The 26,107-nt window shown below is 34.1% G+C and overlaps 1 protein-coding gene across 2 annotated transcripts in view; it reads right to left on the bottom strand.

Annotated features, from left to right (window-relative positions):
- The window catches only part of LOC102806810 (inhibitor of nuclear factor kappa-B kinase subunit alpha-like), an 80,070-nt gene that overhangs the window by 6,300 nt on the left and 47,663 nt on the right, over positions 1–26,107 (bottom strand). For both annotated transcript variants that reach the window (XM_085494001.1, XM_085494002.1), the window contains 3 exons: positions 6,234–6,349; positions 1,658–1,707; positions 603–699 (listed from right to left, as the gene is read on the bottom strand). In XM_085494001.1, coding sequence (XP_085350127.1) covers positions 603–699; positions 1,658–1,707; positions 6,234–6,349 — 263 coding nt within the window. The remainder of the gene's footprint in view (positions 1–602; positions 700–1,657; positions 1,708–6,233; positions 6,350–26,107) is intronic.

Here is a 26,107-nt window from a genome sequence, read left to right as displayed (position 1 = left end):
AAATTAGAGAATTAAAGATATCATTACAAAATTAACAAATCTGAGAGAGGTCCACATGTAGTACCTATAGATGTAATATCAAAGCAATTGCACTTGCGGTTTTTAACAAGAAGTCGAAAATATCACTTTTTACCAAAAATGACAAAAATATTCACCAAAATTAGAGAATTAAAGATATCATTACAAAATGAACAAATCTGAGAGAGGTCCACATGTAGTACCTATATATGTAATATCAAAGCAATTGCACTTGCGGTTTTTAACAAGAAGTCGAAAATATCACTTTTTACCAAAAATGACAAAAATATTCACCAAAATTAGAGAATTGAAGATATCAATATGAAATGAACAAACCTAAGAGAGGTCTACCCAAGGTACATATACACCAAGTATCAAAGCATTCAGGCTTGTAGTTTTCAAGAAGAAGTTGAAAAAGTAAAACATTGACACGGACGACGACGACGGACAATCACTCATATGATAAGCTCCGCTCGACAAAGTCGACAGCGGAGCTAAAAAACTTAGCGGGATCTCGGAACTACTTGATGTATGTGGTACTTGTTGATAAATAATTGTGCATAGGAAGATATACATGTACTAACCTGAGATTTGGTGCTAATCCCTTTGTTAATTGTTGGTATTTAGTAAAACACTGAACTACAACTCTCTGCATGTCTGTACTGTCATGGTAAGTTTGTTCTGTAATAAAAAAAATACCATATATGTTATAATATGCAGTAATATGGCATAAATATGTGAAGAGTATTACCACAGAGATTTCTATTTCCGGTACTAGCATAGCGTAGTGGACTATTCTGAACTCAAATGCATGATTAAGGGACATGAAAATATTTTGTTTCTGTATACATATATTTGCATAATATAAGGTTATTACGAAGATACCTCAAAGTATGCACGAAGACAGTACAGCGGCAGTATCGACCGACGCGCAGCAGAGGTCGATGCGACAGCGTACTGTCTGAGTGCATACTTTGAGGTATCTTCGTAATAACCTTATTATTATACATCTTTTCTTTCCAAGGATACATCATGGGAATGTCGAAATCCAAAAAGTTTAGAGGACACTTACGCGCGTAAATATTCCATATTTGGAATTCGCATTTCCTAATATGGTAGTATGAAAATACCCCGTAAAATACCGCAAAATTACGGCACGCTGTAACTTATGGCGTTACGGTGACAGATGTATAATAATACTTATTACAGTAATCATTATTCCATTCATTCATTCATTAATTCCAGTGTTATTGAAAAAGCATTATCCGTGCTTTCAGAATTTCATTTTTGACTGGGAGTTTTTTGTGGTTTAATAGTGTGTCTGTCTGTGTGTATGCCTGTTGGTGTGTGTGTGTCTTATCAACATTGTGACGACTTGCAATTAGCTTTACACCTACCAAGTGATGACAAACCTACCAAGTGACGGCCCTCACTATTTTTTATAATTTATATAAATATTTCATCGAATATAAGTCAAGTTTGCATAGCATAGGGTTAGTAAAGAGGAAAGCACAGTAACTTTACATTAATATAAATATACCAGTACAACATCTAATACTTCCATGTTGTTATGTGAGAAAGATTGCGCTATATCACAATGTCACAAAGAACATACTAATAAAATTGTGTAATATCTCACCTTTTGAATTTTGCCTAAGTCTTGCATACAGATCTTTTGCTTTCTCGTGACTGTAAAAAAAGTACACACACATTAAGAAGTTTTTTGAACTCCACTCGGCCATTTTGAATCAGATTGTCAAACCAATACATCTGTACATCTATGACATGATGTGTAATGAATATACAAAATCTGAACATAATCAGTCAAAGCATGTCAGAGATATGGCCTTTAAACCACATTCATTAAAACAAAATGGCCGCTAATCGACATTTTGAATCCAGTGAAGCACTTTGGGAGCACTTCAATGAATGACTCGCTGCTTTTATAGTCAGTTTCTCTTGATTATTCAATGAATCTGGCTACATAGTGTTTTTCATGTGTACGTTTTCAAAAACCGCTATACCATTTCGTTTGTTACATATTTGTGTATTCAGAACTAAAAATATATTGTTGTGAATAACACTTTATGTAGATCTCTTTAAGTGTTTTAATGTTTGCTGATTCATTTTGTCATTTTTGTTAAGGGTGAGTGCTAATTTTATGCTTACTGACTTTGTGGTAATTGGTTTGCTGTGACTGATAGGAACAATTAGATTGGAAACTTAGTATTTTATATTTTGAATTCACTAAGTAGAAAAGTGTGTACTTATTGCTGCTTTATGCTAGCTGATATTCATTCTGTGTATTGTTAGCCGGTGTGCAATTTCTGTTGTTATTTATTAAATCATTTTTTTAAGAAACACTTTCATGTGTGTTTGGCCATACACCTCCCTTGCACAGGAAAATATAGGTGAAACTGTCCATGCCATAACCCAAACCCATGATATAATTTGTCTACTTTGTCATCTATTGTGACCAGGTTATGGAGACCAGGTGTCATTGATTACAGGGGTCATTGGACGGTCACTGAGAGACTGCTTACACAAACAGACCAAGGTAAGTGGATAAAAAATTGTAATAAATTAACCAGAATAGGGTAGCACACATTAACCTAATAACAAGACTGTAAACCAAAGTATTTTCATAACAGGAAAATTTCACCAATCTAGAAAACATTTCATTTGAGTGTGTATGACATCTACTGTAAATCAAAGAAAGCTTAGAAAGAACTCCCATGTGCTGAGAGTATTGGAGACACATTAAATATAATTCGAAATTATTTAGCTGAAAACTAATTATGCAAATCAGAAAATTAATATGACCAGATTTGAGTGTAAAACTAATGAGTTCTGCGCAATGTAACAGAAAATCTATGTCTCCAAGTTTAATTGAAATGTGATTAGAACCAAAAAATTATGAATTATTATGCTTATTAGGGAATTAATATGAACAGATTTTTACCCAAAACTAATTAGGTTTGTACATTGTCCTAGAGCATCTTTATACTAAGTTTCATTGAAATGGAATAATTAGTACCGTGAAAACTCCAAAATTTCGACCCCTCTAAAAATTCGATCGCCTATTTATTTGCCGGTTTCTGTGTTTTATTTACCTACAAATTTTCGACTCCACTAAAAATTGCCGACTCATTCTTATTCGAAAATTGCGACCAGTTTTAGTTTTCCCCCAAACGAAAAAAAAAACGATGTGAGCGTTCAAACGGGACCTTCCTCGAAGGCATGAATCCGGGTTTCTGATTGACTGAGAGATTTTTATTTTATTGGTAACGAAAATATATTCTAAATAAACGAAGTTTCAAATAAAAACGAACACAAAAATCTCGGCATGCTGCGTTTCTGAATTGTTGATTATTACTGTACTCAGTAGTGATTATAATAATGTACACAAAATAAATTTGTTGAATGGTTATGAAATACAAATAAAAGTCAACTTAGTTTCATCGTAAGCGAATGATTCCGGTCTCGTATAAACGTTTGATGCTGTAGGATATCCGCCATGTTCTCTTAGGTCAAATAGGTCAAATCGCTAATTAACCAATCAAAAAGCTGGATGATGCCAACGTGTTCAAATTACCATAGCTTATTTAAATATGTTAATGTTATTGAACGCAATGCGGAAGAAATTGGTGTTGTAGTACGATATTTTGGCTTGGATTTTGATGCGAAAACGGCATGATTTTTTTTAAATAAAAAAATTAGTTGTTTTTAAAAAATAAACTGGTCATCTGAAGAATAATTTAACATTGTTCACAGTGATAACAGCTCATTCTCGAAAGGAAGCTTACCCGCTCACGCTAGTCACGATAAAAATCATACACGTGTACTCTTGAATAGACAAACGTCAATGACTACGGTAAAACTTAGACTCTATTTTAGCCGGCAGGATTGATTGAAATGTCCGAAAAATGACGCCAAAATACACCTTAAAAGTCCCATTTTATTTTCTTAAATCCCATTTTATTTTTTAATCCAAGGTCGAATTTACGGCAGAATTTGGTCCCTCAAATAAGGGACACGTGAGCTTTGATTCTAACCGGATACATTGCACTGGGTCGGGGAGATAGTTTGCTAAACTTCCATGCATCTTTTGTCCAATGGGTACCTGTACTTCGAACATTCGCAAGTTTTTCTAGGTAGTGCGAGACAGCTTTGTCTTTTGACCTATTAGTTTTGTGCTGACCTCTTCTCCGCGTCTTGATGTTTTGTTTTGCTTGTCATAATACTCACTGATTGATGACTTTGTTTAGATTTTGAGTTACAACTCGGCCACGACCTTTGCTTTTACCGTGAAACATGAGGAAGTTTACGTCAATTGACGGACATTGCATTTTTTAAAAACTAATGAAGCACACTGTCTATCATCCCCATTTTTTCATTTGCTGATTTCTATTCTGAAAAATTCGACCGTCCGAAAATGCACCTTAATTTTGACTATAAAAACACGTCACATATCGAACACCAATTATTTAAAACCGGTCGAAATTTTGGAGTTTTTACGGTACTTTAGATATCAGTGTGAAAGCTTAAAATTGGTTAATTATGCAAATTAGGTAATTAATATGTACAGATTTTAACCCACAATTATTCAGGTCTGTCTATTGTCCTACAGCATCCATGTACATTCATTGATATGTGATGTATAGTACCTGAGATATCAGTGTGAAAGTTGGTTAATTATGCAAATTAGGTGATTAATATGCACAAATATTTACCGGAAACTAATTGGGTCTGCATAATTCTAGATTCATTGAAATGTGATGATTAGTACTTTAGATATCAGTAGAAAAGCTGAAAATTAATTATGCAAATTAGGTAATTAATATGCACAATTATTTACCCTAAAACAAATCAGGTCTCTGCATAGTCCTAAAGGATCTATGTACCAAGTTTCATTGAAATGCGATGATTAGTACTTGAGATACCTGTGGAAAAGCTGAAAATTAACTAATTATGCAAATTAGGTGATTAATATGCACAAATATTTATCGAAAACAATCAATCTCTGCATAGTCCTTGAGTATGTAAGTACCAAGTTTCATTGAAATGTAATGCTAACTACTTATATCAAATGCTGAAAATTAATTAATTATGCAAATTAGGTAATTAATATGTACTGATATTACCTTAAAAACTATCAGGTCTGTGCAGTGTCGTATGACATCTATGTACCAAGTTTCATTGGAATGTGATGATTAGTACTTGAGATATCAGTGGAAAAACCGAAGATTGACTAATCATTATGCAAATTAGGTAATTAGTATCCACGGATTATTACCAAAAACTAATCAAAACCTAGCATTAGTTCAGAGCATCTATGTACCAAGTTTCATCAAAATCCAATGAGTGGTTGTTTAGATATCAGTGGAACAGTCATGGAACCACTAAAAAATAGCTAATTATCATGCAAATTAGGTAATTAATATGCACGGATTTTTACCAAAAATTAATCAAATCTGCGCATATGTTCAGAGCATCTATGTACCAAGTTTTATCAAAATCCAATGAGTGGTTCTTTAGATATCAGTGGAACAGTCATAGAACAGCTAAAAATTAGCTAATTATCATGCAAATTAGGTAATTAACGAGCATGGATTTTTACCAAAACCTAATCAAATCTGCGCATTGGCCCAGAGCATCTATGCACCAAGTTTCATCAAAAACCGATGTATGGTTCTTGAGATAGCAGTGGAACAGTCGGACACACATACACACACACACACATACACACATACACACATACACACATACACACATACACACACACATACAGACACACTAACTGCAAAGACTCCCATTTTGTGCTTCGCACATGGGAGTCAAAAACTTTATTTTTGCTTGGAATTAATTTTCGCTAAAAGAATGATTCAGTGAAAATAAAATCCAGTGAATATAACTTTTTCCCCATATTTTACATTCAACTCCACACAAAACACCCAAAAAAACTTTTCCACAAAAATTAATTCCAACTAAAATAAAGTATTTTACAGTATAGTGACAATGACAGTCATCAAATAACATTCCAAAATCTGTTGTCAAATATTTATATTCAAATTTATAGTGACAAAAATTAGTTACAATATGTTACCACCTTTTTAGTGTTCAGAATGCAGGGACAACACTATGCTGCAAGATGACTTCAATGTCATCTATGAAAATGTTTCACATTCATTGTACAGTGTTATCTATGTACTTACATATCTTGTAAAACGTTTTCAGATTGCCGATGTCTGTCAACTGGACTCCTCTGTAATTCCATTAATTTAATTTGTAATTGGCTTGACTTGACTTCTAACTGCTTTACTTGACCTTCCTACAACAACCAACAATGACTTATTTATTATTATTTCACGCAATAAACCATTACACACAATTATAAATTCCACACAAAAATATATTCCAAACAATGAGGTAATTCACACAAGGATATATTCCACACAAAGAAATATTTCACACAAGGATATATTCCACACAAAGAAATATTTCACACAAGGATATATTCTACACATAAGTGTATATTCCACATGAGGAAGCACTCCATACAATAATATATTCCACGCAATGATCTATTTCACACAATGATATATTCCACACAAGGAAACATTCCACACAAGGATACATTCCACACAATGATGTATTCTACACAATGATGTATTCCACACAAGGATATATTCCACACAAGGATATATTCCACACAAGGATATATTCCACACAAGGATATATTCCACAAAAGGATAGATTCCACACAAGGATATATTCCACGCAAGGATATATTCCACACAATGATATATCCCACACAATGATATATTCCACACAATGATATATTCCACACAAGGATATATTCCACACAATGACATATTACACACAAGGATATATTCCACACAAGGGTATATTCCACACAATGATATATTCTACACATAAGTGTATATTCCACACAAGGATATATTACACGCAAGGATATATTCCACACAATGATATATTCCACACAAGGATATATTACACACAAGGATATATTCCGCACAAGGATATATTCCACACAAGGATATATTTCACACAAAGGTATATTCCACACAATGATATATTCTACACATAAGTATATATTCCACACAAGGATATATTCCACGCAAGGATATATTCCACACAAGGATATATTCCACACAAGGATATATTCCACACAATGATATATTCCACACAATGATATATTCCACACAAGGATATATTCCACACAAGGGTATATTCCACACAATGATATATTCAACACATAAGTATATATTCCACACAAGGATATATTTCACACAATGATATATTCCACACAAGGATATATTCCACACAAGGATATATTCCACACAATGCAACATTGCACACAAAGATATATTCCACACAATGCAACATTTCACACAAAGATATATTCCACACAAGGATATATTCCACACAATGATGTATTCCACACAAGGATATATTCCACACAAGAATATATTCCACACAAAGATATATTCCAGACAAGGATATATTCCACACAACGCTATATTCCACAAAATGCAACATTGCACACAAAGATATATTCCACACAAGGATATATTCCATACAAGGATATATTCCACACAAGGATATATTCCATACAACGATATATTCCACACGAGGATATATTCCACACACGGATATATTCCACACACGGATATATTTCACACAATGATATATTCCACACAAGGATATATTCCACACAAGGATATATTCCACACAAGGATATATTCCATACAAGGATATACTCCACACAAGGATATATTCCACACAAGGATATATTCCATACAATGATATATTCCACACAAGGTTATATTCCACACAATGCAACATTGCACAAAAAGATATATTCCACACAAGGATATATTCCACACAAGGATATATTCCATACAATGATATATTCCACACAATGATATATTTCACACAAGGATATATTCCACACAAGGATATATTCCACACAATGATATATTCCTCACAATGCAACATTGCACACAAAGATATATTCCACACAAGGATATATTCCACACAATGCAACATTGCACACAAAGATATATTCCACACAAGGATATATTCCACACAAGGATACATTCCACACAAGGGTATATTCCACACAAGGATATATTCCACACAAGGATATATTCCACACAATGATGTATTCTACACAATGATGTATTCCACACAAGGATATATTCCACACAAGGATATATTCCACACAATGATATATTCCATACAATGATATATTCCACACAATGATATATTCCACACAAGGATATATTCCACACAAGGATATATTCCACACAATGATATATTCCACACAATGCAACATTGCACACAAAGATATATTCCACACAAGGATATATTCCATACAAGGATATATTCCACACAAGGATATATTCCACACAAGGATATATTCCACACAATGATATATTCCACACAATGCAACATTGCACACAAAGATATATTCCACACAATGATATATTCCACACAATGCAACATTGCACACAAGGATATATTCCACACAAGGATATATTCCACACAATGATATATTCCACACAATCCAACATTGCACACAAAGATATATTCCACACAAGAATATATTCCACACAAAGATATATTCCACACAAGGATATATTCCACACAATGATATATTCCACACAGTGCAACATTGCACACAAAGATATATTCCACACAAGGATATATTCCATACAAGGATATATTCCACACAAGGATATATTCCACACAAGGATATATTCCACACAATGATATATTCCACACAATGCAACATTGCACACAAAGATATATTCCACACAATTATATATTCCACACAATGCAACATTGCACACAAGGATATATTCCACACAAGGATATATTCCACACAATGATATATTCCACACAATCCAACATTGCACACAAAGATATATTCCACACAAGAATATATTCCACACAAAGATATATTCCACACAAGGATATATTCCACACAATGACATATTACACACAAGGATATATTCCACACAAGGGTATATTCCACACAATGATATATTCTACACATAAGTATATATCCCACACAAGGATGTACCCCACACACGGATATATTCCACACAATGATATATTCCACACAAGGATATATTCCACACAAGGATATATTTCACACAATGATATATTCCACACAAGGATATATTCCACACAAGGATATATTCCACACAATGCAACATTGCAAACAAAGATATATTCCACACAATGCAACATTGCACACAAAGATATATTCCACACAAGGATATATTCCACACAATGATATATTCCACACAAGGATATATTCCACACAATGCAACATTGCACACAAAGATATATTCCACACAAGGATATATTCCACACAATGCAACATTGCACACAAAGATATATATTCCACACAATGCAACATTGCACACAAAGATATATTCCACACAAGGATATATTCCACACAAGGATATATTCCATACAAGGATATACTCCACACAAGGATATATTCCACACAAGGATATATTCCATACAATGATATATTCCACACAAGGATATATTCCACACAATGCAACATTGCACACAAGGATATATTCCACACAAGGGTATATTCCATACAATGATATATTCCACACAATGATATATTCCACACAAGGATATATTCCACACAAGGATACATTCCACACAAAGATATATTCCACACAATGATATATTCCTCACAATGCAACATTGCACACAAAGATATATTCCACACAATGCAACATTGCACACAAAGATATATTCCACACAAGGATATATTCCACACAAGGATATATTCCACACAATGATATATTCCACACAAGGATATATTCCACACAAGAATATACTCCACACAAAGATATATTCCACACAAGGATATATTCCACACAATGATATATTCCACACAATGCAACATTGCACACAAAGATATATTCCACACAAGGATATATTCCACACAATGATATATTCCACACAAGGATATATTCCACACAATGATATATTCCACACAATGCAACAATGCACACAAATATATATTCCACACAATGCAACATTGCACACAAAGACATATTCCACACAAGGATATATTCCACACAATGCAACATTGCACACAAAGATATATTCCACACAAGGATATATTCCATACAAGGATATATTCCACACAAGGATATATTCCACACAAGGATATATTCCACACAATGATATATTCCACACAATGCAACATTGCACACAAAGATATATTCCACACAATGATATATTCCACACAATGCAACATTGCACACAAAGATATATTCCACACAAGGATATATTCCACACAAGGATATATTCCACACAAGGATATATTCCACACAATGATATATTCCACACAATCCAACATTGCACACAAAGATATATTCCACACAAGAATATATTCCACACAAAGATATATTCCACACAAGGATATATTCCACACAATGATATATTCCACACAGTGCAACATTGCACACAAAGATATATTCCACACAAGGATATATTCCATACAATGATATATTCCACACAATGATAGATTCCACACAATGATAGATTCCACACAAGGATATATTCTACACAAGGATATATTCCACACAAGGATATATTCCATACAATGATATATTCCACACAATGATATATTCCACACAATGATATATTCCACACAAGGATATATTCCACACAAGGATATATTCCACACAAGAATATATTCCACACAAAGATATATTCCACACAAAGATATATTCCACACAAGGATATATTCCACACAAGAATATATTCCACACAAAGATATATTCCACACAAGTCATTGAAAATGACACAGTCCCCGTTAAGTTCTCTTTGTGTTCATCATATTAAAGCGGAGGAGTTGTCACAAGCGTGTCCTTGAAACTTGAGTTCCAAGTGGCGTATACAACAGATTGTTTATTTACATGAAAACACATGTTTCGTGTCATAGTAATATGGCCAAAATAAAAACAGCCGTTATTCAGCCATCTTTGATCTGATTATGAAACACAGAGATATGTATTATGTATGTGCCAAATACGAATGAAAATGGTACATAAATTGTGGAAATATAGTAGTAAGGCCAAAAAGTCAGATGGCTGTCAATCGGCCATCCTTGACCAGATTTTGAAACAAATTGTCATGGACATGCATCCTAACATGTATAAAGTACATGTATGTGCCAAATTTGAATAAAAACTGACAGAGCACATCCAAGATACTGCATAAAAAAACAAAAACAAGATGCCTGCCAGTCGACCATCTTTGATCCAATTGCGAAATAAATCGTCATGGACATGTATCCTAACATGTATAATCTATGTACCAAGTTTGAATGAAAACTGACAAAGCATGTCCAAAATACAACATTTCAAAAAACAAGATGGCTGCCAGTCGGCCATTTTGAATCAAATCGCTAAACCACTGCATGTGCACATGTCCCACATAAAGTACTAGGCACATGCAAAGAATGAACGGAATCGGTCCAAGGGATTCTGAGACATGACTCCGGACGGACGCACGGACGCACAGACACACAGACACACGGAGACCGAATTATAAGTCCCCGTTTTCGGACTTCGTCCGAACGGGGACAAACAAGGATATATTCCACACAAGGATATATTCCACGCAAGGATATATTCCACACAATGATATATTCCACACAATGATATATTCCACACAATGACATATTACACACAAAGATATACTCCACACAAGGATATATTCCACACAAGGGTATATTCCACACAATGATATATTCTACACATAAGTATATATTCCACACAAGGATATATTACACGCAAGGATATATTCCACACAATGATATATTCCACACGATGATATATTCCACACGATGATATATTCCACACAAGGATATATTCCACACAAGGATATATTCCACACAAAGGTATATTCCACACAATGATATATTCTACACATAAGTATATATTCCACACAAGGATATATTCCACGCAAGGATATATTCCACACAATGATATATTCCACACAAGGATATATTCCACACAAGGATATATTCCACACAATGATATATTCAACACATAAGTATATATTCCACACAAGGATATATTCCACACAATGATATATTCCACACAATGATATATTCTACACATAAGTATATATTCCACACAATGATATATTCCACACAAGGATACATTCCACACAAGGATACATTCCACACAAGGATATATTCCGCACAATGATATATTCCACACAATGATATATTCCACACAAGGATAAATTCCACACAAGGATATATTCCACACAATGATATATTCCACATAATGATATATTCCACACAATGATACATTCCACACAAGGATATATTCCACACAAGGATATATTCCACACAAGGATACATTCCACACAATGATATACTCCACACAATGATATATCCCACACAAGGATGTACCCCACACACGGATATATTCCACACAATGATATATTCCACACAAGGATATATTCCACACAAGGATATATTTCACACAATGATATATTCCACACAAGGATATATTCCACACAAGGATATATTCCACACAATGCAACATTGCACACAAAGATATATTCCACACAATGCAACATTGCACACAAAGATATATTCCACACAAGGATATATTCCACACAATGATATATTCCACACAAGGATATATTCCACACAATGCAACATTGCACACAAAGATATATTCCACACAAGGATATATTCCACACAATGCAACATTGCACACAAAGATATATATTCCACACAATGCAACATTGCACACAAAGATATATTCCACACAAGGATATATTCCACACAAGGATATATTCCATACAAGGATATACTCCACACAAGGATATATTCCACACAAGGATATATTCCATACAATGATATATTCCACACAAGGATATATTCCACACAATGCAACATTGCACACAAGGATATATTCCACACAAGGATATACTCCACACAAGGGTATATTCCATACAATGATATATTCCACACAATGATATATTCCACACAAGGATATATTCCACGCAAGGATATATTCCACACAATGATATATTCCACACGATGATATATTCCACACGATGATATATTCCACACAAGGATATATTCCACACAAGGATATATTCCACACAAAGGTATATTCCACACAATGATATATTCTACACATAAGTATATATTCCACACAAGGATATATTCCACGCAAGGATATATTCCACACAATGATATATTCCACACAAGGATATATTCCACACAAGGATAAATTCCACACAATGATATATTCAACACATAAGTATATATTCCACACAAGGATATATTCCACACAATGATATATTCCACACAATGATATATTCTACACATAAGTATATATTCCACACAATGATATATTCCACACAAGGATACATTCCACACAAGGATACATTCCACACAAGGATATATTCCGCACAATGATATATTCCACACAATGATATATTCCACACAAGGATAAATTCCACACAAGGATATATTCCACACAATGATATATTCCACATAATGATATATTCCACACAATGATACATTCCACACAAGGATATATTCCACACAAGGATATATTCCACACAAGGATACATTCCACACAATGATATACTCCACACAATGATATATCCCACACAAGGATGTACCCCACACACGGATATATTCCACACAATGATATATTCCACACAAGGATATATTCCACACAAGGATATATTTCACACAATGATATATTCCACACAAGGATATATTCCACACAAGGATATATTCCACACAATGCAACATTGCACACAAAGATATATTCCACACAATGCAACATTGCACACAAAGATATATTCCACACAAGGATATATTCCACACAATGATATATTCCACACAAGGATATATTCCACACAATGCAACATTGCACACAAAGATATATTCCACACAAGGATATATTCCACACAATGCAACATTGCACACAAAGATATATATTCCACACAATGCAACATTGCACACAAAGATATATTCCACACAAGGATATATTCCACACAAGGATATATTCCATACAAGGATATACTCCACACAAGGATATATTCCACACAAGGATATATTCCATACAATGATATATTCCACACAAGGATATATTCCACACAATGCAACATTGCACACAAGGATATATTCCACACAAGGATATACTCCACACAAGGGTATATTCCATACAATGATATATTCCACACAATGATATATTCCACACAAGAATATATTCCACACAAGGATATATTCCACACAAAGATATATTCCACACAATGATATATTCCTCACAATGCAACATTGCACACAAAGATATATTCCACACAATGCAACATTGCACACAAAGATATATTCCACACAAGGATATATTCCACACAAGGATATATTCCACACAAGGATATACTCCACACAATGATATATTCCACACAAGGATATATTCCACACAAGAATATATTCCACACAAAGATATATTCCACACAAGGATATATTCCACACAAAGATATATTCCACACAATGATATATTCCACACAATGCAACATTGCACACAAAGATATATTCCACACAAGGATATATTCCACACAATGATATATTCCACACAATGCAACAATGCACACAAAGATATATTCCACACAATGCAACATTGCACACAAAGATATATTCCACACAAGGATATATTCCACACAATGCAACATTGCACACAAAGATATATTCCACACAAGGATATATTGCACACAAAGATATATTCCACACAAGGATATATTCCACACAAGGATATATTCCACACAATGATATATTCCACACAATGCAACATTGCACACAAAGATATATTCCACACAATGATATATTCCACACAATGCAACATTGCACACAAAGATATATTCCACACAAGGATATATTCCACACAAGGATATATTCCACACAAGGATATATTCCACACAAGGATATATTCCACACAATCCAACATTGCACACAAAGATATATTCCACACAAGAATATATTCCACACAAAGATATATTCCACACAAGGATATATTCCACACAATGATATATTCCACACAGTGCAACATTGCACACAAAGATATATTCCACACAAGGATATATTCCATACAATGATATATTCCACACAATGATAGATTCCACACAATGATAGATTCCACACAAGGATATATTCTACACAAGGATATATTCCATACAATGATATATTCCACACAATGATATATTCCACACAAGGATATATTCCACACAAGGATATATTCCACACAAGAATATATTCCACACAAAGATATATTCCACACAAAGATATATTCCACACAAGAATATATTCCACACAAGAATATATTCCACACAAAGATATATTCCAGACAAGGATATATTCCACACAATGATATATTCCACACAAGGATATATTCCACACAATGACATATTACACACAAGGATATATTCCACACAAGGGTATATTCCACACAATGATATATTCTACACATAAGTATATATTCCACACAAGGATATATTACACGCAAGGATATATTCCACACAATGCAACATTGCACACAAGGATATATTCCACACAAGGATATATTCCACACAATGATATATTCCACACAATCCAACATTGCACACAAAGATATATTCCACACAAGAATATATTCCACACAAAGATATATTCCACACAAGGATATATTCCACACAATGACATATTACACACAAGGATATATTCCACACAAGGGTATATTCCACACAATGATATATTCTACACATAAGTATATATCCCACACAAGGAGGTACCCCACACACGGATATATTCCACACAATGATATATTCCACACAAGGATATATTCGACACAAGGATATATTTCACACAATGATATATTCCACACAAGGATATATTCCACACAAGGATATATTCCACACAATGCAACATTGCAAACAAAGATATATTCCACACAATGCAACATTGCACACAAAGATATATTCCACACAAGGATATATTCCACACAATGATATATTCCACACAAGGATATATTCCACACAATGCAACATTGCACACAAAGATATATTCCACACAAGGATATATTCCACACAATGCAACATTGCACACAAAGATATATATTCCACACAATGCAACATTGCACACAAAGATATATTCCACACAAGGATATATTCCACACAAGGATATATTCCATACAAGGATATACTCCACACAAGGATATATTCCACACAAGGATATATTCCATACAATGATATATTCCACACAAGGATATATTCCACACAATGCAACATTGCACACAAGGATATATTCCACACAAGGGTATATTCCATACAATGATATATTCCACACAATGATATATTCCACACAAGGATATATTCCACACAAGGATACATTCCACACAAAGATATATTCCACACAATGATATATTCCTCACAATGCAACATTGCACACAAAGATATATTCCACACAATGCAACATTGCACACAAAGATATATTCCACACAAGGATATATTCCACACAAGGATATATTCCACACAAGGATATATTCCACACAATGATATATTCCACACAAGGATATATTCCACACAAGAATATACTCCACACAAAGATATATTCCACACAAGGATATATTCCACACAATGATATATTCCACACAATGCAACATTGCACACAAAGATATATTCCACACAAGGATATATTCCACACAATGATATATTCCACACAAGGATATATTCCACACAATGATATATTCCACACAATGCAACAATGCACACAAATATATATTCCACACAATGCAACATTGCACACAAAGACATATTCCACACAAGGATATATTCCACACAATGCAACATTGCACACAAAGATATATTCCACACAAGGATATATTCCATACAAGGATATATTCCACACAAGGATATATTCCACACAAGGATATATTCCACACAATGATATATTCCACACAATGCAACATTGCACACAAAGATATATTCCACACAATGATATATTCCACACAATGCAACATTGCACACAAAGATATATTCCACACAAGGATATATTCCACACAAGGATATATTCCACACAAGGATATATTCCACACAAGGATATATTCCACACAATCCAACATTGCACACAAAGATATATTCCACACAAGAATATATTCCACACAAAGATATATTCCACACAAGGATATATTCCACACAATGATATATTCCACACAGTGCAACATTGCACACAAAGATATATTCCACACAAGGATATATTCCATACAATGATATATTCCACACAATGATAGATTCCACACAATGATAGATTCCACACAAGGATATATTCTACACAAGGATATATTCCATACAATGATATATTCCACACAATGATATATTCCACACAATGATATATTCCACACAAGGATATATTCCACACAAGGATATATTCCACACAAGAATATATTCCACACAAAGATATATTCCACACAAAGATATATTCCACACAAGGATATATTCCACACAAGAATATATTCCACACAAAGATATATTCCACACAAGTCATTGAAAATGACACAGTCCCCGTTAAGTTCTCTTTGTGTTCATCATATTAAAGCGGAGGAGTTGTCACAAGCGTGTCCTTGAAACTTGAGTTCCAAGTGGCGTATACAACAGATTGTTTATTTACATGAAAACACATGTTTCGTGTCATAGTAATATGGCCAAAATAAAAACAGCCGTTATTCAGCCATCTTTGATCTGATTATGAAACACAGAGATATGTATGATGTATGTGCCAAATACGAATGAAAATGGTACATAAATTGTGGAAATATAGTAGTAAGGCCAAAAAGTCAGATGGCTGTCAATCGGCCATCCTTGACCAGATTTTGAAACAAATTGTCATGGACATGCATCCTAACATGTATAAAGTACATGTATGTGCCAAATTTGAATAAAAACTGACAGAGCACATCCAAGATACTGCATAAAAAAACAAAAACAAGATGCCTGCCAGTCGACCATCTTTGATCCAATTGCGAAATAAATCGTCATGGACATGTATCCTAACATGTATAATCTATGTACCAAGTTTGAATGAAAACTGACAAAGCATGTCCAAAATACAACATTTCAAAAAACAAGATGGCTGCCAGTCGGCCATTTTGAATCAAATCGCTAAACCACTGCATGTGCACATGTCCCACATAAAGTACTAGGCACATGCAAAGAATGAACGGAATCGGTCCAAGGGATTCTGAGACATGACTCCGGACGGACGCACGGACGCACAGACACACAGACACACGGAGACCGAATTATAAGTCCCCGTTTTCGGACTTCGTCCGAACGGGGACAAACAAGGATATATTCCACACAAGGATATATTCCACGCAAGGATATATTCCACACAATGATATATTCCACACAATGATATATTCCACACAATGACATATTACACACAAAGATATACTCCACACAAGGATATATTCCACACAAGGGTATATTCCACACAATGATATATTCTACACATAAGTATATATTCCACACAAGGATATATTACACGCAAGGATATATTCCACACAATGATATATTCCACACGATGATATATTCCACACGATGATATATTCCACACAAGGATATATTCCACACAAGGATATATTCCACACAAAGGTATATTCCACACAATGATATATTCTACACATAAGTATATATTCCACACAAGGATATATTCCACGCAAGGATATATTCCACACAATGATATATTCCACACAAGGATATATTCCACACAAGGATATATTCCACACAATGATATATTCAACACATAAGTATATATTCCACACAAGGATATATTCCACACAATGATATATTCCACACAATGATATATTCTACACATAAGTATATATTCCACACAATGATATATTCCACACAAGGATACATTCCACACAAGGATACATTCCACACAAGGATATATTCCGCACAATGATATATTCCACACAATGATATATTCCACACAAGGATAAATTCCACACAAGGATATATTCCACACAATGATATATTCCACATAATGATATATTCCACACAATGATATATTCAACACAATGATACATTCCACACAAGGATATATTCCACACAAGGATATATTCCATACAAGGATACATTCCACACAATGATATACTCCACACAATGATATATCCCACACAATGATATATCCCACACAAGGATGTACCCCACACACGGATATATTCCACACAATGATATATTCCACACAAGGATATATTCCACACAAGGATATATTTCACACAATGATATATTCCACACAAGGATATATTCCACACAAGGATATATTCCACACAATGCAACATTGCACACAAAGATATATTCCACACAATGCAACATTGCACACAAAGATATATTCCACACAAGGATATATTCCACACAATGATATATTCCACACAAGGATATATTCCACACAATGCAACATTGCACACAAAGATATATTCCACACAAGGATATATTCCACACAATGCAACATTGCACACAAAGATATATATTCCACACAATGCAACATTGCACACAAAGATATATTCCACACAAGGATATATTCCACACAAGGATATATTCCATACAAGGATATACTCCACACAAGGATATATTCCACACAAGGATATATTCCACACAAGGATATATTCCATACAATGATATATTCCACACAAGGATATATTCCACACAATGCAACATTGCACACAAGGATATATTCCACACAAGGATATACTCCACACAAGGGTATATTCCATACAATGATATATTCCACACAATGATATATTCCACACAAGGATATATTCCACGCAAGGATATATTCCACACAATGATATATTCCACACGATGATATATTCCACACGATGATATATTCCACACAAGGATATATTCCACACAAGGATATATTCCACACAAAGGTATATTCCACACAATGATATATTCTACACATAAGTATATATTCCACACAAGGATATATTCCACGCAAGGATATATTCCACACAATGATATATTCCACACAAGGATATATTCCACACAAGGATATATTCCACACAATGATATATTCAACACATAAGTATATATTCCACACAAGGATATATTCCACACAATGATATATTCCACACAATGATATATTCTACACATAAGTATATATTCCACACAATGATATATTCCACACAAGGATACATTCCACACAAGGATACATTCCACACAAGGATATATTCCGCACAATGATATATTCCACACAATGATATATTCCACACAAGGATAAATTCCACACAAGGATATATTCCACACAATGATATATTCCACATAATGATATATTCCACACAATGATACATTCCACACAAGGATATATTCCACACAAGGATATATTCCACACAAGGATACATTCCACACAATGATATACTCCACACAATGATATATCCCACACAAGGATGTACCCCACACACGGATATATTCCACACAATGATATATTCCACACAAGGATATATTCCACACAAGGATATATTTCACACAATGATATATTCCACACAAGGATATATTCCACACAAGGATATATTCCACACAATGCAACATTGCACACAAAGATATATATTCCACACAATGCAACATTGCACACAAAGATATATTCCACACAAGGATATATTCCACACAAGGATATATTCCATACAAGGATATACTCCACACAAGGATATATTCCACACAAGGATATATTCCATACAATGATATATTCCACACAAGGATATATTCCACACAATGCAACATTGCACACAAGGATATATTCCACACAAGGATATACTCCACACAAGGGTATATTCCATACAATGATATATTCCACACAATGATATATTCCACACAAGGATATATTCCACACAAAGATATATTCCACACAATGATATATTCCTCACAATGCAACATTGCACACAAAGATATATTCCACACAATGCAACATTGCACACAAAGATATATTCCACACAAGGATATATTCCACACAAGGATATATTCCACACAAGGATATACTCCACACAATGATATATTCCACACAAGGATATATTCCACACAAGAATATATTCCACACAAAGATATATTCCACACAAGGATATATTCCACACAAAGATATATTCCACACAATGATATATTCCACACAATGCAACATTGCACACAAAGATATATTCCACACAAGGATATATTCCACACAATGATATATTCCACACAATGCAACAATGCACACAAAGATATATTCCACACAATGCAACATTGCACACAAAGATATATTCCACACAAGGATATATTCCACACAATGCAACATTGCACACAAAGATATATTCCACACAAGGATATATTGCACACAAAGATATATTCCACACAAGGATATATTCCACACAAGGATATATTCCACACAATGATATATTCCACACAATGCAACATTGCACACAAAGATATATTCCACACAATGATATATTCCACACAATGCAACATTGCACACAAAGATATATTCCACACAAGGATATATTCCACACAAGGATATATTCCACACAAGGATATATTCCACACAAGGATATATTCCACACAATCCAACATTGCACACAAAGATATATTCCACACAAGAATATATTCCACACAAAGATATATTCCACACAAGGATATATTCCACACAATGATATATTCCACACAGTGCAACATTGCACACAAAGATATATTCCACACAAGGATATATTCCATACAATGATATATTCCACACAATGATAGATTCCACACAATGATAGATTCCACACAAGGATATATTCTACACAAGGATATATTCCATACAATGATATATTCCACACAATGATATATTCCACACAAGGATATATTCCACACAAGGATATATTCCACACAAGAATATATTCCACACAAAGATATATTCCACACAAGAATATATTCCACACAAAGATATATTCCACACAAGCATATATTCCACACAAGAATATATTCCACACAAAGATATATTCCACACAAGTCATTGAAAATGACACAGTCCCCGTTAAGTTCTCTTTGTGTTCATCATATTAAAGCGGAGGAGTTGTCACAAGCGTGTCCTTGAAACTTGAGTTCCAAGTGGCGTATACAACAGATTGTTTATTTACATGAAAACACATGTTTCGTGTCATAGTAATATGGCCAAAATAAAAACAGCCGTTATTCAGCCATCTTTGATCTGATTATGAAACACAGAGATATGTATGATGTATGTGCCAAATACGAATGAAAATGGTACATAAATTGTGGAAATATAGTAGTAAGGCCAAAAAGTCAGATGGCTGTCAATCGGCCATCCTTGACCAGATTTTGAAACAAATTGTCATGGACATGCATCCTAACATGTATAAAGTACATGTATGTGCCAAATTTGAATAAAAACTGACAGAGCACATCCAAGATACTGCATAAAAAAACAAAAACAAGATGCCTGCCAGTCGACCATCTTTGATCCAATTGCGAAATAAATCGTCATGGACATGTATCCTAACATGTATAATCTATGTACCAAGTTTGAATGAAAACTGACAAAGCATGTCCCAAATACAACATTTTCAAAAAACAAGATGGCTGCCAGTCGGCCATTTTGAATCAAATCGCTAAACCACTGCATGTGCACATGTCCCACATAAAGTACTAGGCACATGCAAAGAATGAACGGAATCGGTCCAAGGGATTCTGAGATATGACTCCGGACGGACGCACGGACGCACAGACACACAGACACACGGAGACCGAATTATAAGTCCCCGTTTTCGGACTTCGTCCGAACGGGGACTAACAAGGATATATTCCACACAATGCAACATTGCACACAAAGATATATTCCACACAAGGATACATGTATATTCCATACAATGATATATTCCACACAATGATACATTCCACACAAGGATATATTCCACACAAGGATATATTCCACACAATGATATATTCCACACAAGGATATATTCCATACAATGATATATTCCACACAAGGTTATATTCCACACAATGCAACATTGCACAAAAAGATATATTCCACACAAGGATATATTCCACACAAGGATATATTCCATACAATGATATATTCCACACAATGATATATTTCACACAAGGATATATTCCACACAAGGATATATTCCACACAATGATATATTCCTCACAATGCAACATTGCACACAAAGATATATTCCACACAAGGATATATTCCACACAATGCAACATTGCACACAAAGATATATTCCACACAAGGATATATTCCACACAAGGATACATTCCACACAAGGGTATATTCCACACAAGGATATATTCCACACAAGGATATATTCCACACAATGATGTATTCTACACAATGATGTATTCCACACAAGGATATATTCCACACAAGGATATATTCCACACAATGATATATTCCATACAATGATATATTCCACACAATGATATATTCCACACAAGGATATATTCCACACAAGGATATATTCCACACAATGATATATTCCACACAATGCAACATTGCACACAAAGATATATTCCACACAAGGATATATTCCATACAAGGATATATTCCACACAAGGATATATTCCACACAAGGATATATTCCACACAATGATATATTCCACACAATGCAACATTGCACACAAAGATATATTCCACACAATGATATATTCCACACAATGCAACATTGCACACAAGGATATATTCCACACAAGGATATATTCCACACAATGATATATTCCACACAATCCAACATTGCACACAAAGATATATTCCACACAAGAATATATTCCACACAAAGATATATTCCACACAAGGATATATTCCACACAATGATATATTCCACACAGTGCAACATTGCACACAAAGATATATTCCACACAAGGATATATTCCATACAAGGATATATTCCACACAAGGATATATTCCACACAAGGATATATTCCACACAATGATATATTCCACACAATGCAACATTGCACACAAAGATATATTCCACACAATTATATATTCCACACAATGCAACATTGCACACAAGGATATATTCCACACAAGGATATATTCCACACAATGATATATTCCACACAATCCAACATTGCACACAAAGATATATTCCACACAAGAATATATTCCACACAAAGATATATTCCACACAAGGATATATTCCACACAATGACATATTACACACAAGGATATATTCCACACAAGGGTATATTCCACACAATGATATATTCTACACATAAGTATATATCCCACACAAGGATGTACCCCACACACGGATATATTCCACACAATGATATATTCCACACAAGGATATATTCCACACAAGGATATATTTCACACAATGATATATTCCACACAAGGATATATTCCACACAAGGATATATTCCACACAATGCAACATTGCAAACAAAGATATATTCCACACAATGCAACATTGCACACAAAGATATATTCCACACAAGGATATATTCCACACAATGATATATTCCACACAAGGATATATTCCACACAATGCAACATTGCACACAAAGATATATTCCACACAAGGATATATTCCACACAATGCAACATTGCACACAAAGATATATATTCCACACAATGCAACATTGCACACAAAGATATATTCCACACAAGGATATATTCCACACAAGGATATATTCCATACAAGGATATACTCCACACAAGGATATATTCCACACAAGGATATATTCCATACAATGATATATTCCACACAAGGATATATTCCACACAATGCAACATTGCACACAAGGATATATTACATACAAGGGTATATTCCATACAATGATATATTCCACACAATGATATATTCCACACAAGGATATATTCCACACAAGGATACATTCCACACAAAGATATATTCCACACAATGATATATTCCTCACAATGCAACATTGCACACAAAGATATATTCCACACAATGCAACATTGCACACAAAGATATATTCCACACAAGGATATATTCCACACAAGGATATATTCCACACAAGGATATATTCCACACAATGATATATTCCACACAAGGATATATTCCACACAAGAATATACTCCACACAAAGATATATTCCACACAAGGATATATTCCACACAATGATATATTCCACACAATGCAACATTGCACACAAAGATATATTCCACACAAGGATATATTCCACACAATGATATATTCCACACAAGGATATATTCCACACAATGATATATTCCACACAATGCAACAATGCACACAAATATATATTCCACACAATGCAACATTGCACACAAAGACATATTCCACACAAGGATATATTCCACACAATGCAACATTGCACACAAAGATATATTCCACACAAGGATATATTCCATACAAGGATATATTCCACACAAGGATATATTCCACACAAGGATATATTCCACACAATGATATATTCCACACAATGCAACATTGCACACAAAGATATATTCCACACAATGATATATTCCACACAATGCAACATTGCACACAAAGATATATTCCACACAAGGATATATTCCACACAAGGATATATTCCACACAAGGATATATTCCACACAATGATATATTCCACACAATCCAACATTGCACACAAAGATATATTCCACACAAGAATATATTCCACACAAAGATATATTCCACACAAGGATATATTCCACACAATGATATATTCCACACAAGGATATATTCCACACAATGATATATTCCACACAGTGCAACATTGCACACAAAGATATATTCCACACAAGGATATATTCCATACAATGATATATTCCACACAATGATAGATTCCACACAATGATAGATTCCACACAAGGATATATTCTACACAAGGATATATTCCACACAAGGATATATTCCATACAATGATATATTCCACACAATGATATATTCCACACAATGATATATTCCACACAAGGATATATTCCACACAAGGATATATTCCACACAAGAATATATTCCACACAAAGATATATTCCACACAA

This window comes from Saccoglossus kowalevskii, chromosome 19, assembly GCF_978046115.1.
Source record: "Saccoglossus kowalevskii chromosome 19, keSacKowa6.1, whole genome shotgun sequence".
NCBI classification, from domain to species: domain Eukaryota; kingdom Metazoa; phylum Hemichordata; class Enteropneusta; family Harrimaniidae; genus Saccoglossus; species Saccoglossus kowalevskii.
This window is presented reverse-complemented; position numbering and strand designations above follow the sequence as displayed.